At 42.1% G+C, this 16,762-nt stretch overlaps 1 protein-coding gene across 1 annotated transcript in view; it reads right to left on the bottom strand.

The window, feature by feature from the left end:
* Positions 1–16,762, bottom strand: part of GMFG (glia maturation factor gamma) — a 33,131-nt gene that overhangs the window by 14,312 nt on the left and 2,057 nt on the right. Inside the window, exons 2-3 of the mRNA XM_082262645.1 lie at positions 4,683–4,779; positions 4,495–4,544 (exon numbers count right to left, since the gene is read on the bottom strand). Of these exons, the coding sequence (XP_082118771.1) occupies positions 4,495–4,544; positions 4,683–4,779 (147 nt within the window). The remainder of the gene's footprint in view (positions 1–4,494; positions 4,545–4,682; positions 4,780–16,762) is intronic.

Raw genomic sequence — 16,762 nt, 5'->3', positions numbered from 1 at the left:
CAAAAAACAATAGGACTAGAATAGAAAGAATATAACCATTTCCCAAAACTCAAATAGAATCAATTTGAATCTGAATAGAATAGAAAAGAATAGAATAGAAAAGAAAATAACAGAATAGTATAGAAAAAAAACAACAGACCAGAATGGAATAGAATAGAACAAATATAACCATCTTCTGAAATATGAATTTTAAATAGAATGAATTTGAATTTGAATAGAAAAGAATAGAATAGAAAAGAATAGATCAGTATAAGCAAAAAGAAAAATAATAGAATTTGAAAAACAATAGAATAGAATATAACCATTTTCCAAAATTCAAATAGAATCAATTAAAATTTGAATAGAATAGAAAATAATAGATTCTATTGTTTTTTAATTCTATTCTTTTGTATTCTATTATTTTCTATTTGAGTTTCAGAAGATGGTTACATTCTTTCTATTTTATTCTATTCTTTTTTTTTTATTCTTTTCTATGCTATTCTATTCTTTTTTTTTTTTTTTTTTTTTGCTATTCTACTGTGTTCTGTTTTACTCTATTATATTCTATTCTACTCTTTAATTTTCTGTTATATTATTTTCTATTCTATTATAATTTTTTCTTTTCTATTCCTTTATCTTCTTTTCTATTTTATTGTATTTGGAAATTGTAAAACAAATCGAAAACTTTTTGAATTTGAAAACTTTTCAAATTCGAAAAACATTCCAAATTAATTAGAAAACTATTCAAATTAGGAAAATTTGAATTGATTCAAATACGTATGAACGAAACAAATTCCGAAAACGATTTAAACAAATTAAACAAATTTAACTAAACAAATTTATGCAAAAAAACTAATCAAAACGTAACAAAATGAAACAAATTTTTTATTTCTGCACGTCTACCTGGAACTAAGGGGCCAAGCACAACCCCTGAAAAATAACGCCACACCATAATCCCCCCTCCACCAAATGATTTGGGCCAGTGCACAAAGCAAGGTCCATAAAGACATGGATGAGCGAGTTTGGGGTGGAGGAACTTGACTGGCCTGCACAGAGTCCTGATCTCAACCCAATAGAACACCTTTGGGATAAATTAGAGCAGAGACTGTGAGCCAGGCCTTCTCGTCCAACAACAGTGCCTCACAAATGAGCTTCTGGAAGAATAGTAAGACATTCCCATAGACACACTCCTAAACCTTGTAGACAGCCTTCCCAGAAGAGTTGAAGCTGTTATAGCTGCAAAGAGTGGGCCGACTCAAAATTGAGCCCTATGGACTAAGACTGGGATGGCATTAAAGTTCATGTGCATGTAAAGGCCAACGTCCCAATACATTTGACAATATAGTGTATGTCTTAACACTATGGGTCAGTTGTGGTGTTTCCCCAATTCGCCTCAATGGGTTGCGTTTGATGGTGGTACAGCCCACCGAATACGACAAGGGGAATACATTTTGCTGTGGGTGCAAAAAGCAATGCATCGTGACCATGGCTAGTGAACACCCCCATCAGCTGCCTTTTCAGCCTAAAGGTGGTAGTTAGACACAATTCTAAATGAGTCCTAAAGTTCACTGAGATTGGAACTTCCCCTTTTGGTTGAAGTTCCGATTTAAAGAAAACCTGTTCCTTTGTTGGCACTAGAAAATACAAGTAAAAAAAATTAATGGCAGTTATAGAAGTGTAGGCTAACCTCAGACGTCAAAGACTTGGGTACATTGAGATAATCTACTTCCTCTGTCCATAACACTTTTGTGAAATATTGGATGAAAGAAAAACATTGTAGGAATCCTCAATCCTCGGAATTCTTTTGTTTAATTCCTTATGCAAAAAAGTATCTACTGCAAACAATTAGCCTACCATAAAGAATCATCAAAAAAAAAGTGAGAGAAAAACATAGCACCCCGTGATTCTTCCTGATGTTTTTCTGATGTTCATTTGTGGTAGGAATTGAATTAGCATCAAATGTGTTTTTGCATTAAGAACAACTCTCTAAGTCAGGGGGGCTCCAAACTTTATAAACAAAGGGCCTGTTTACTTTCCTTCAGACTTTGGTGGGGGGCCAGACTGTGGTCAGAGGGAGTAGAAAATGCCTCAGTGACAGTGGGATTAAAAAATGCCCCATGCTTCAGTGTCAGAGGGATTTAAAATATGACATAGAACCTGTGGTCACTAGAAGAAAGAATAGTGCTCCATCATTGGTATTAGTGGGAATAATATTGCCACATCGCTGATGTTAGTAGGAGGAATAGTGCCCCATGGTTGGTGTCAGTATGAGGAAAAGTGGCCTCATTGTTGGTGTCAGCTGGAGGAATAGGGCCCCATGGCTGCTGTCAGTGGGAGGAATAGTGCCTCATCATTGGTGTCAGTGGGAGGAATAGTGCCTCATCATTGGTGTCAGTGGGAGGAATACTGCCTCATCATTGGTGTCAGTGGGAGGAATAGTGCCTCATCATTGGTGTCAGTGGGAGGAATAGTGCCTCATCATTGGTGTCAGTGGGAGGAATAGTGCCTCATCATTGGTGTCAGTGAGGGGAATAGTGCCTCATCATTGGTGTCAGTGGGAGGAATAGTTTCTCATCATTGGTGTCAGTAGGAGGAATAGTGACCCATGGTTGGTGTCAGTATGAGGAAAAGTGGCCTCATTGTTGGTGTCAGCTGGAGGAATAGGGCCCCATGGCTGCCGTCAGTGGGAGGAATAGTGCCTCATCATTGGTGTCAGTGGGAGGAATAGTGCCTCATCATTGGTGTCAGTGGGAGGAATACTGCCTCATCATTGGTGTCAGTGGGAGGAATAGTGCCTCATCATTGGTGTCAGTGGGAGGAATAGTGCCTCATCATTGGTGTCAGTGGGAGGAATAGTGCCTCATCATTGGTGTCAGTAGGAGGAATAGTTTCTCATCATTGGTGTCAGTGGGAGGAATAGTGCCCCATGGTTGGTGTCAGTATGAGAAAAAGTGGCCTCATTGTTGGTGTCAGCTGGAGGAATAATGCCCCATGGCTGGTGCCAGTGGGACGAATAGTGCCTGATCGTTGGTGTCAGTGGGAGGAATAGTGCCCCATGGCTGGTGTCAATGGGACGAATAGTGCCTCATCATTGGTGTCAGTGGAAGGAATAGTGCCTCATCATTGGAGTCAGTGGGAGGAATAGTGCCTCATCATTGGTGTCAGTGGAAGGTATAGTGCCTCATCATTGGAGTCAGTGGGAGGAATAGTGCCTCATCATTGATGTCAGTGGGAGGAATAGTGCCTCATCATTGGTGTCAGTGGGAGGAATAGTTTCTCATCATTGGTATCAGTAGGAGGAATAGTGACCCATGGCTGGTGTCAGTTGGAGGAATAATGCCCCATGGCTGGTATCAGTGGGAGGAATAATGCCCCATGGCTGGTGTCAGTGGGAGGAATAGTGCTACATCATTCTTCTCAGTGGAAGGATAGTGCGTCATGGTTGGTGTCAGTGGGAGAAAAAGTGCCCCATGGTTGGTGTCAGAGGGAGGAATGATGCCTTATTGTTGGTGTCAGTGGGAGGAATAGTGGCTTAAATCAGTGGGAGGAATAGTGCCCTAAGGGCCAGATAATAGTGCCCCATGGTTGGTGTAAGTATGAGGAATAGTGGCCTCATTGTTGGTATAGGTGGGAACAATAGTGCCTCATCATTGGTGTCAGTGGGAGGAATAGTGCCTCATTGTTGGTGTCAGTGGGAGGAATAGTGCCCCATCATTCTTCTTAATGGAAGGAATAGTGCCCCGTGGTTGTTGTCATTGGAAAGAATAATGCATCATCATTGGTGTCAGTGGGAGGAATAGTGCCCAATGGTTGGTGTCAGTCAGAGAAATAGAGACACACAGAGGAGTCCTGTCCAGGAGGCACAGGAGCAAGAGTGAGGACAGCAGAAGCCAGCTAGCACATCCAGGAATCTTCAGGAGAAGTCAGTGATGTGGGCTGGTGAGCATGCAGTCTGGGAGGACTGTGGTAAGTAGCCAGGAGGGCTAGGGAGAGAGGCAGCTGCAGCCAGGCAGGCTGGAAGTGCCTGAAGAGGTGGTGCTGGGATCAGTAGCCAGAGGAATGTAAGCTAGACTCTGAGCTTTGCTACACAACCAAAGCAGCCCGCGGTCCCTGCCTGCAAAGGGCTTTTGCTGAAAAAATCTGACAGTTGCTTTTTTGTCAGATTAACTATCAGTGTTCCAGCTGGGTCTGTGTTGTTTTCTGCAAGCAAGTGAAGTGCTGGAGGAAGTGGAGTGTATATAGATTGTGAATAGCAAAGTTGTCCCCGAAGAGTGCTAAAGTCAAGTGAGCATCCCATATTCTTCCTAATCCCTATCCAAGTTTTATCCCCTCAATAAAACATAAAAAACTAGCACTGGACTGTTTCTTAACTCTGGGATACTGCAGAGATTTGGTTTGCCTGGCTGTGCAGGGTGGGGTATCCCCTACGTGGGGTGCGCTACACGTTTTTTGACAAATCCCAGATGAGAGAATAAGCAGAAGATGAGTATGGTGCATGTGACATGGACAACCTACCTCAAACTCTTCCTCCAGGACCACCAGCTGTTTGTCCTTGTCAATCTTCACTAGGAAACAAATGAGAAAGGTGAGTGTGAGGGGAGGACAGACTTTGTGGCCCCCATATAAAACATCCACATGTGTCCACTCGGACATGGTGGCACAGGAGGTCCCAGTGTCCTGTATCTCTATGCATGGTCACTCACTTAAGATAGCAGCATTATTAGTCTCCTTCCTGAAGCGGAATTTCCTCAGCCTGTCTTTCAGCTCAGGGTCCACATCACACACCACCAACGAGTCCGACTGGAGAGGGGAAAGCAGATAAAACGGTTATTTTAGTTCTAGCTGGGATAAAACAAACAAATCAGTGAATTGCAGTGATTTTTTTTTTTTCGCTTTCTTCTGTTCCTTAACAATAATGTTCCTGCGAGCAAACCGGATCTACCTTTTTCTAGGTACTGCGGCGAGCCCAGCACTCTCTCATAAGTGTAGGTAATACATAAATAAATAGTGCAGTGCAGTATAGTGCTCCAAAAAGGAAGATGCGTAAGACTACGTATATAAATAATTTACCAATATTCAATATAACAGGGTAGCTCTGTGTATAATCAATATGTGAATTAAATGAAATAAATATTATTGAATAAATAAGAAATACATTACATGAGTGACAATCAACACACTTTCCAAAGTGATAAAAATATTAAAATGTGCAAACGTGATTGGCTATAAAAAATCTAAAAAATCTGTGAATATATTATTACAAAGAGCGTATCTTAAAGCGGAGTTCCACCCAAATGCGGAACTTCCGCTCATTTGCTTCCTCCCCCCCTCCGGTGCCACTTTTGGTACCTTTCAGGGGGGAGGGGGGAACGGGTACCTGTTTTTGTATTCTGGCCTAGGCCAACAAGGCCCAGGCCTAGGGCGGCACTTTGCAGGGGGGCAGCAAAAAAGCTGCTCCCCACATGAAAAAAAAAACAGCCTCCTCCCGGCTCCCGCACAAAAAGGGTCACCACCGGCTTGTGTTAAACTTTTAGTATAGTGCCACTTTTATGGGGTGAATTGGGCCAGAGGGCAGGGTCCAGGAAGCAAATCAGTCTGGCACCCCCATAAAGCGGTCACGCTGCTACCTGCCCTTATGATAATACCAGTGGGTGAGGACATATGGACAGACTGCCGGCCGCCATCCACACTTAATACAACTGGCCTGATGGCCCCCGATGCTAATAAGTGTGGCACTGCAGCCTAACGCTCCGCCTACCCTCCTCTGCCCCCAGGTATGGCAGGCATCATGTCAATAATATAATTTAATTTCTTTAAACATCCTTGTCCTTGAGCAAGCATATTGAATTGCATCATATACAATTAAGACTTTTAATTGTATATGATGGCAATAATATTTTGGACCTTCTCACTTCATTTGTGCGATCGCAATATGTCCCTGGATGAGTAAGATTACTCCAATCTTATAAGATATTTGGACTTGTGTTTGCTGCCACTGATTATTCCACATATTTGTATAATGACTATGGACTTCCTAGTCATACAAATAAGTGAAATAATCCTATAATTACAATCAGTGGCAGCAAACACAAGTCCAAATATCTTAAAAGAAAGGAGTAATCTTACTAATCCCATGACATAAGGCTGTACTAATGGGCACTGATAAGGCTGCACTGATGGCCACTGATGAGGCCACACTGATATGCTGCACTCATGGGCAGTAATGAGGCGGCACTGATAAGGCTACACTGATGAGGCTAAACTTATGGGAACTAATGAGGCTACGCTGATAGGCACTGATAGACTGTAGGTTATGGTCTGTGGTTTACAGGTGACAGGGCGGGCCATAGTCAAGAAGGGGTGTGGCATTTACAGGAAGGGGTGTTCCCTTTACAGGAAGGGGTGGGTCATAATTAAATTCGGGGATGCACAAGTTTAGTCAGGCCTAGGGCAGCACAAAACTTAAATACACCACTGGCTGCGGTGAAGTGAGGACCCCTCCTCCTACCCCCCCCCCCCCCCCCCTGCCGAGCCAATCCGAATGCTCAGCACACTTCGCGCAGTAGGGACCCGCCCGTGAAGCCGCAAGACTTCACTGCCAGGTTTCCTGACCGGCAATGGCGGCGGGAGCACCCGACAGCCGATGGAAACATGGGCTGCGGTGCTGACATCGCTGGACTCCAGGACAGGTAAGTGTCCTAATATTAAAAGTCAGCAGCTACAGTATGTGTACAGTATGTGTAGCTGCTGACTTTTAATTTTTTTTTGGGGGGGGGGGGGCGGAACTCCGCTTTAAACAGTGTTCACACTTATGTAGTGATTAAAGTGCTGATGATAATCTCTTCTGTGATAATAAAAAATTGCACATTCCAGAAAATGTGAAAAAGTATCTGTATATAGTCCACTTCAAAAGTAACAAAAAAAGTGTATCCAAATAAATCCTCCGTAGTAAAACGTGCCTTCACCACAACACCCTATGTGGCTGGGTCCTCACCTCCGCTCCAGTGACCTAGCAATTAAGCTCAGGTCTCACAGCGCAGTGTACCCCTTAAGGGTCACCTTGGAATCACACATGGTTAGTCAGTCCCCTCAAGAGCATCCCACTCTGGACAAATCTCCCTCATAGCACTCAATCGATGTGACATGAAAAGAAGGGAACTCCAATAGTGCTTATATCTCTTTAAAAATCAATTGTATTCAAAAGTAAAGTACTCACATTAATTAGGTGCTATAGTGCACCAAGCATGAACAGCCTCTGGTCCTTGATGCCTTCTAGAAATTCTATTTATTTGGTCATAGCCATGCTACTGTTATACGTATACTCAAAAGAGAGGCACCCGGTGGCCTTAAAGAGGAAGTAAACCCTCCTCTGCAACTTGTACCTATAGGTAAGCCTAAGAATACATGCACCGTTTAGGAGATATTTACTTTGCATGCAGCCAGTGACATCACTGGCGCGTGCACTCTGAAGGAACGACCGCTCATGCCGTTCCTTCAGAGCCCTGTGCCGTAACCGTCAACCGTCGTCTAAGATGGCCGGATGCCGCAAACCCAGAAGAAGGGTGACCGAACATGTCACCCATGAGACAGGTGAGCGGGCGGCACTGCGAGGCTAAGTTCTAAGGTAAGTATTTCATAATGAGCTAGTATGTGATGCATACTAGCTCATTATGTGTTTGTCTTTCAGGTGTTCGTTTTTTTTTTTTTTTTTATTTCTGAGGTTTACAACCTCTTTAAATGCCAATGAACCTCTCCTTATATATATATATATATATATATATATATATATATATATATATTGTTTATTGCCCTTTGTAACCTGGGTGTATGGAGTTTCTATTAGGTTTTCACAGATTTGTATGTACTCTCACTGCTTCTCTACACACCCAATGGGCTAGATTGTTATTTACCCTGCATAGTGTTTCCACATGTTTCCTTTGTTATGTTTTCTATATCAGTATTCACAATGTACTTTTGCCACTATTGTAGTGATCTTGTTATTGTCTCAGTGCCTTATGTTCTTTGTCTTTTTCTTGTAACTTTGTTATAAGCAAATCCTAATAAAAAGAGATTAAACATAATTACAGCAGATGTCACATAGGACTGTAATAATCTTTTGAATCCTCTAGATGGTGCTAGCATTGCACTGACATGAAAGCTCAAACACATCTTAACCTTTTACTCATTTTAGAGCAGTGTTTCTCAACCTTTTTTCAGTCAAGGCACCCTGTAAAATTATGCACAATCTCAAGGCACCCCATTCTAAAATGTAAAAGAAATGAATAGTGTCACATAATGCAGAAGCATCAACAGACGTAGTTCACTCAACATTAGAGATTATTTATTTTATACACCTTTGCACACTGGTATTGACTAGTATTCCAGTGTTTCTCCTCTCCCTCATTTTCCCTTCCTCATTCAGCTAATGTGATCTCAATGCAGACGGAGAAGGGCAAACAAGGACATCCTCATGTGCTCAATGTCTTCCTTATCAATAAATGACATAATTTATTAGAATCCCAGCAGCTGGCTCGCATGGTGCCTAAGGTTTAACCACTTTAGAACCGCTCACAGTAATACTACTGCGGCAGAGTGGCTCGTTATCGTCCAGCGACGTAGTATTAACGTCGTTGGACACTCCCCCTTCTGGGCGGCGCTTGCGCGCCGCCGGAGGCTCGCTCCCGCTGTTTTCATTCACAGCGGGAGTCGGGCCAGGGGAGGAGCAGCGGCGATCGCCGCTGCTCTTACCCGATCGTCGGGGATCGAGTCTGGAGATCCGCCCGCTGTGTGTAAACACAGCGGGCGGATCTCCATAGTGACAGGGAGTGACAGATCGGACTGTTCAGCATAGATGATTACTGCAGTAATGTCACTGGTACCCCCAAAAGTGTCAAAAATGTCAGTCAAGGGTCCGATCTGTCCGCCGCAATGTCGCAGTCCCGCAAAAAAAAACGCAGATCGCCGCCATTACGCGTTAAAAAAAAAACACCAAAAATGACAGAAATCTTTCCCTTTGTTAGTAAACGCAATAACTTTTGCGCAAACCAATCAAAATACGCTTATTGCGATTTTTTTTTACCAAACATATGTAGCATAAAACAAATTGGCGAAAAAATTTTTAAAAAATTGGTTTTTACATCTTTTTTGGGGGGAATTTCATATAAAAAAATTTTTAAAATATTGTTATTTTTTCAAAATAAACGCTGTTTTTTTGTTTATAGCGCAAAAAGTAAAAATCGCACAGGTGATCAAATACCACCAAAAGAAAGCTCTGTTTGTGGGAAAAAAAGGACGTAAATTTCGTTTGGGTACGGCGTCGCACGACCGCGCAATTGTCAGTTGAAGTCGCACAGCGCCGAATCGCAAAAAGTGGCCTGGACGGAAGACAGCAAAATCCTCCGGTGGTAAAATGGTTAATGTTGCACAAATTAAAACCTGTAGCTTTGTGTAACAAAAAAAATGCAGACGAGATACACCTGCCAGCATGCTGTCAATTTTGGGCAATTTAAGGCAATTGTTTGCATTTTACCAAGGTACCCCTGAAGAGCCCAGAAAGCACCCCGGTGTGCCATGGGCCACTGGTTGAAAAAGGCTGTTTTAGAGCATGTAAGATCCCTTATAGTTCTGATGTTATTCATAGGCTGACAACTCTCAAGCCACCCACGTCACATTTTACTGCTGTTGTCTTGTAATGATGCCTAAAATATATTGGGTATACATAGTGAATAATACTGTTTTACATTAAATGTTCTTGCAGCATTGACTGCAAAATCTATCCTTGCATAGACAACTGTCATCATCTTTTATAACCTGGCTGTGTTGACTTTTCATCAAGTTTAGAGTTTTGCATTTATCAGTGGAAGGTGATGGCAATGATCATCTAATGACTAGGAGTATTGTTCTCTTCTATATGTTGTAATAAGATGGGTATACAGACTTTGAACATTCCTTTATCCTCTCTGTTAACAAAATGCCCTGGGATTTCACAACCACTGCTGTCATAGATTACCTAAGCCAGCTCTGCAGAAGTTAAGACCACACTTCCGTTACACACAGTTCCAGCAAACTCATTCAAGTTTTTGTTCTTCAAAAGATGTTCAAAAGGAGTTGTCAATTTTCCTGCAGTCTTAATTGGGTCTTTTATTTTGCCACCTTTTTAATACCTGACTTCAGTAGGGCCAGCATGCATCCGTGGTTTTTAACCACTTTACCACCGGAGGATTTTGCTGTCTTACGTCTGGGCCACTTTTTGCGATTCGGCACTGTGCGACTTTAACTGACAATTGCGCGGTCATGCAACGCTGTACCCAAACGAAATTTATGTCCTTTTTTCCCACAAACAGAGCTTTCTTTTGGTGGTATTTGATCACCTCTGCGATTTTCATTTTTTGCGATATTAATAAAAAAAAGCGACAATTTTGAAAAAATAACAATATTTTTCTACTTTGACAGTTAAAAAATATCCAATATATTCAATTTTTGTCATATATTTAGGCCAAAATGTATTTAGCTACATGTCTTTCACAAAGAAATTCTCAATGAGCGTATTTTTAAGCACTTTAAGACCGGAAGATTTTACCCCATTCCTGACCAGGCTATATTTTGTGATTCTGCACTGCGTTACTTTAACGGACAATTGCACGGTCATGCAACGCTGTACCCAAGATAAATTTATGTCCTTTTTTCCCCACAAATAGAGTTTTCTTTTGGTGGTATTTGATCACCTGTGCGATTTTTACTTTTTGCGCTATAAACAAAAAAAGAGCGACAATTTTGAAAAAAATATATATATTTTTCACATTTTTTTAGATGAAATTCCCCCCCCCCCCCCCCCCCAAATGTAAAAATCGAAATGTTTTAACATTTTAGGCCAATTTGTTTTCTGCTACATATTTTTGGTAAAAAAATCGCAATAAGCGTATTTTGATTGGTTTGCGCAAAAGTTATCGCAGCTACCAACTAGCGCCGCCCACAAGGGGGGAGTCCAGTGACGTTGGTCTACGTCGCTGGACGATATCGAGCCACTTTGCCGCAGTACGGTCAACGTGACCGGTCGGCAAGTGGTTAAATAGTGGCCCAGGGGCCCTAAAAAGTAATTTTTATGATAGATAGTTTGAGACTTTTAAAGCATAATTCTTAAGGCCCCTTTCACACTTGTGCTACTTGTTCTGCGATTTGGGACTCCAAAGTCGCTTGACAAGTCGTACTCCATGATTTCCAATGAGTACCATTCATATCTGTGGGACTTCAAGTCGCAACGACTTCAAAGTAGTCCCTGCACTACTTTGGGACGATTTGAATGTTTTTGAGGTCTATTGACATAGGCATTGGTACAAGTCCAGTCAAAATTGCAGCAGAATCGCACAACTTTTAGGTCGCATGTGAAAGGGGCCTCAAACATATATTTAAGCTTAGTCCAATGCGATTTGAATATTACAGTCAGATAGCGGAAAATAAAATCCTTATCCTTGCTTCAAAGCAGAGCTCGCTGTACTTTATAAACAATGGACCACACTACTGTCCTTCAGGCTTTAGGGGGACTGGCCTGAGGACAGTGGAAGTAGAAAATGCCCATTTGTCAGTGGGACTAAGAAAATGACATAGTGCCTGAGGTTAGTAGGAGGAGGAAAAGTTTCCCATTATAAGTGTCAGTGGAAGGAACAGTGACCTATTGTTGGTACTAGAGGGAGGAATAGCACCCCATCGTTGGCCTCAGGTGAAGGAATAGTGCCCAATTTTTGTGTCCATGGGAGGAATAGTGTCCCATTGTTGGTATCAGTAGGAGGAACAGTGCCCTGTTGCTGGTTTCAGTGGAAAGAATAGTGTCCCATCGTTGGTGTCAGTGTAAGGAATTGTGCACCATCCGTGGTATCAATGGGAGGAATAATGTCCCATCGTTGGTGTCAATGTAAGGAATTGTGCACCATCCGTGGTATCAATGGGAGGAATAATGTCCCATTGTTGGTGTCAGTGGAAGGAAAAGTGCCTCAATCATTGGTGTCAGAAAAAGGAATAGTGCCTCACTGTTGGTGTCGTTGGGAGGAATAGTGCCTTAAGGACCAATTAAACACAAGCATAGAGCCACATTTGGCCTGTGGTGGGCATCTATCTGGAGATCACTGAGTTAAAGCATTACAAACTGAACCTATTGTATATTACTGAGAATTACAAATACAGTAGTATTCTTAGTACAGGGTTCACCAGCATCTGGTGGTAGAGAAGATCCTTACTGCAAATCTTTAAAGGACCCACATCAACTGATTGCAGATTACTAGGTAAGTGAGTTGAAACTATATGAACAAATAAAATACAAGCAAGTGTGCCCCTTTAAGTGGTAATAAAGAGTTATTAAAGCGGAGTTCCGACCAAAATTTATGTTTCACAATAAAAATACCCCTAGAATACTCATGCCTCTTCCGGTGTAATAAAGTTATGCTGTAATTTATACCCAGTATTGTATATGTGAAGCATGTTTTTCTTACTTTGAATGGTTCTTCCACACATCGGCCATCTCCAGTGTGGGCACTTGAAGTCGCTTTGTCCCTCTTCCTGTATTCCGTGCAAGCTGGCTACCCAGAATGCACCTGGCAATCTCGCGCATGCGCGGCGCGGTGCGTTGCAATCGGCGCGATAGCTTGTTTGATAATAACGAGATGCTATGAGCCAGCGATGCCCATTGCCTCCTGGGATTGATGACACATCTCCCAGGAGCCAATGCAAAACCGGAAATGACGTATGGTGCTGCGGCCTCTGAAGGAGGAAGTCTTCTTAAATAGATGCCTAAATAAGGTTAGTGAACAGAAGAAAAAAAAATTGCCAATTCATTGTAAGGAGATATAGTAGTGCTTCAACCTGAAAAGTGAAAAATGTGGGTGGAACTCCGCTTTAAAATAAAAAAGATGTTGTAGATAGTGGTCCCATACCTCTTCTTTGGTGGTTACCCCCCCCCCCCCACCCCCTTTCACTGTCCACTGCTTCTTATTCTGAGTGTCCTGTGCTATTGGGGCACTTGTGCGGGCACATTTATGAGCTGGACTGCATGCATACATAGACACACAGGGCAGCTCAGCCACGCTCCCCACTCCCTCCTCACTGGATTTGACTGACATCAGCAGGAGCTTTGGCTCCCCCTGCTCTCAGTAAAGCCTGTGAATCCATAAAGAGAGGAGAGCGGGACAGCGCTGGATCATAAGAGGTGTCAGGTAAGTGTTGAGGGGGGCAGAAAAAGTAGTGTGACATTTTTTACCTTAGTGCAGGAAATGCATTAAGGTATAAAAAAAAATGATGTCTTTATAACCACTTTAAGTAAATCTGTCACAAAATTTGGCAAGAAATGCATACACAAAGGTTTCCTTCAGTAAATATTTCATTTTAAAATGATCAGAAGGTCCACAGATACACATAGTCAGCTAAAGTTACTTCCAAATTTCAACTTTTCCTGTAAAAGTCAAGCTTGGCCCTTTTCCCTGCTGCCCACCAATGTAAAAGCCAGAAACACTAACCAATAGTGAGGCGGATGGGAGTATGACCATGCAAAGTTAGGATCTTTAAATAACTAAATCTACCTAAATACACTATAATGCCAAAAGTAGTAGGACGCCGGCCTTTACACGCACATTAACTTTTATGGCATCCCAGTCTTAGTCTGTAGGGTTCAATATTTAGTTGCTGAGTTGGCCCATCCTTTGCAGCTATAACAGCTTCAACTCTTCTGGTAAGGCTGTCAACAAGATTTCTCTACTATATTACATAGTTACATAGTAAAAACCAAACAATCAATTCAGCCAAGCGCTCACTCCGAAGGGGAAGACCGGTGTGCTGCTCTCCTCAGGCGGGGAACTCCAACTAGGATACATATAGGAAAGAGAAGGAGGCGCAACACCTAGTGCATTACCCGTGGTCACCGTATAAAATATTTTATTAAAATGCCAAATGCATACTCACAGACAGGAAGAATGTAAAATCGCATTAGAAGATTCCACCACACATGGAATGGAACACGTCCTGTAATGAGACCGCTAACGCGTTTCGGGAGTCAAGCTCCCTTCATCAGAGCTTGACTCCCGAAACGCGTTAGCGGTCTCATTACAGGACGTGTTCCATTCCATGTGTGGTGGAATCTTCTAATGCGATTTTACATTCTTCCTGTCTGTGAGTATGCATTTGGCATTTTAATAAAATATTTTATACGGTGACCACGGGTAATGCCCTAGGTGTTGCGCCTCCTTCTCTTTCCTATAGTTACATAGTAGTTGAGGTTGAATAAAGACAATAGTCCATCCAGTTCAACCTGTGTAGGTGTGTTTGGGCATAATCATTTCTCATACCCCTGAATGTTTTGATCCTTGAGATGTACGTCCAAGAGTCTTTTAAATGTAGCCATACTCCCCGCAGTTACTACGGCGCATCAGGCATCAGCATACCAAGACATTTTACCAAGCAAGGTCCATAAAGACATGGATGAGCGAGTTTGGGAGCTTTTGGAAAAATGGTCCCATAGACACACTCCTAAAGCTGGTGGACAGCCTCCTCAGAAGAGTTGAGTTGAAGCTGTTAAAGCTGCAAAGGGTGGGCCAACTCAATATTGAACTCTACAGACTAAGACTGGGATGACTTTAAAGTTCATGTGCATGATTGTAAAGGAAGGTGTCCCAAAACTTTTGGTAATATAGTGTATATTTATAATGTTGCTCTCATTTGTTTTTCCCCTAAGCAAGGTGTTGCTGTTGCTTCTGCCTGCAGCCAGTAAGTTTCTCTGGTACCACCATAGAGTGAGAGGTGACAGTAGCACTGGGTCATAAATATTTCTGTTCGTTCTGGCCAACCACTAGGAGGTTTACTGCCAGTGGTGTGTGATAAGAAGGACATAAATATTTCGGGAGAACTTTGTGAGCTCTCTTCCTGAGGACAAGGAACTCGCGGAGAGACTGAAGGTTCATCAGAAGGATCAGAGCATGCTTTTTTCAGCTGAAAGGCCATTTTGAGTAAGGCTTTGATTGGCTGAAACGCATTAATGTTCGCTCTGTTTGGAACATGTGTACTCCTTGGACAAAATAAAGAGAAATTTTATTCATCCTCATCTGGTTTCTGACTTTATCTACATGTAAAGACCCTTTTTAATAAACAGGTGTTCTAAATTCTCACCACTCTATCCAAAAACTAAAACAAAAAAAATGCCTTCAGTTATACTTTCAGGCTACATTTACACAGAGCATGTCGTTTAGCGGCTGAAGAAGGGAAATGGAGGTCATCGGTTCCTCAACATGCCACTCCCACCACCTCTTTATCGCTGTCCTGGGCTACTGTGTCCTTCCCCGGCTCCCCCTTGCACCCCCCCCCCCCCCCGCAGTGCTGCCGGGTCCCCCCCCCTTCCACTTCCTGCCGACTGCTCAGGGGATGTGTCAGGATGTAGAACGGGGAAGGAACCGGTAAATATGTAATTTACCAGCCCTTTACTTGTCTTAATGTCTTTTTTTTGTTGTTTTATTCATTCATAGCTGGGGCATTGTAAAATTGTGTTTATGAATGAACAGGAAGCTTTGTATAGAGCTATTCCTGATCATTCTGTGCAGCTGAGGCGAGGCTGCAGAGAAAGGGACTGATGAATGTGTCCTTAGTCGCTTTATCTGTCTAAAAAGTGAGACATCCGGGGTCTGTTTAGACCCCTGATATTTTATCAAAGCCCCCCAATGGGGGTCCAAAAAAAATATGTAGAAAATAAGAAAAAAAATTAAATTGTAAAAAATAAAAATAAAATAGTAAAACCAACAAAAATAAAAAATTAGTGACACCAGTGGCGGAGCTACCAGGGTTGCAAAGATCGCACTTGCGATTGGGCTCTGGCGCTCCACCACCGTGGGGGGACCCCAAGATGGCAGGAAGGTGGCCCGCTGAGGGACCATAATAAAAGGTCTCACAATGGAAGTAAAGGCCCAGTGGATCAGTGGGAAGAGCCCCGCATAGACTCTGCCAATAGAAGCAGCTCAATGTTATTTTATGTGCCCATGCACAGTAGGACGATTAGAGGTAGAAAAAAAAACTCTTTTGGTTTGTGTTTTGAAAGGGAGTTTTCTGGCAGGAAAAAAACGCTATACGCACCTAAACGCTAGTACAAAACGTTCTATATTCACTTCCAAACCAGGCCTTTTCTGGCACTTTTTGTGTACATGTAACAATTTTGCTATAAAATTACTTAGAACCCCTAAACATTATATTTTTTTAAAGCAGAGGCACTAGAGAATAAATAGGTGGGTTTTGCTATTTTTACAGGTTACCCCTTTAGATTTACACAGGAGGTCTTGTAAAAGAATTACTGCCCATGATTTAGCATTCCTGGTGATACCTCACACGTGCGAGACAATTGCTGTTTGCGTGTGTGGGGGACCGATGCGCACGTTCGCCTTTGCGTACGAACACGGGAGGACAGGGCCACTTTAACCACCTAAGGACCAAGCCTATTTCAGACACATGTTGTTTACAAGTTAAAGTCAGTATTTTTAGCTAAAAAATTACTTGGAACCCCCAAACATTATATATATATATATATATATATATATATATATATATATATATATATATATATTTTTTTTGTTTTTTAGCAAAGACTCTGGATAATAAAATGGTGGTTGTTGCAATATTTTTTGATACGTGGTATTTGGGAAACGGTCTTTCAAACGCAATTTTTTGGGAAAAAATTAATTTGACTGCATTTAAGAAAAAAACTAAACAGGGAAGTTAGCCCAATTTTTTTTGTATATTGTGAAAGATGATGTCACGCTGAGTA

The sequence above is a fragment of the Pelophylax lessonae genome (genome assembly GCF_965119305.1).
Source record: "Pelophylax lessonae genome assembly, chromosome: 7".
Classification (NCBI taxonomy): Eukaryota; Metazoa; Chordata; class Amphibia; order Anura; family Ranidae; genus Pelophylax; species Pelophylax lessonae.
This window is presented reverse-complemented; position numbering and strand designations above follow the sequence as displayed.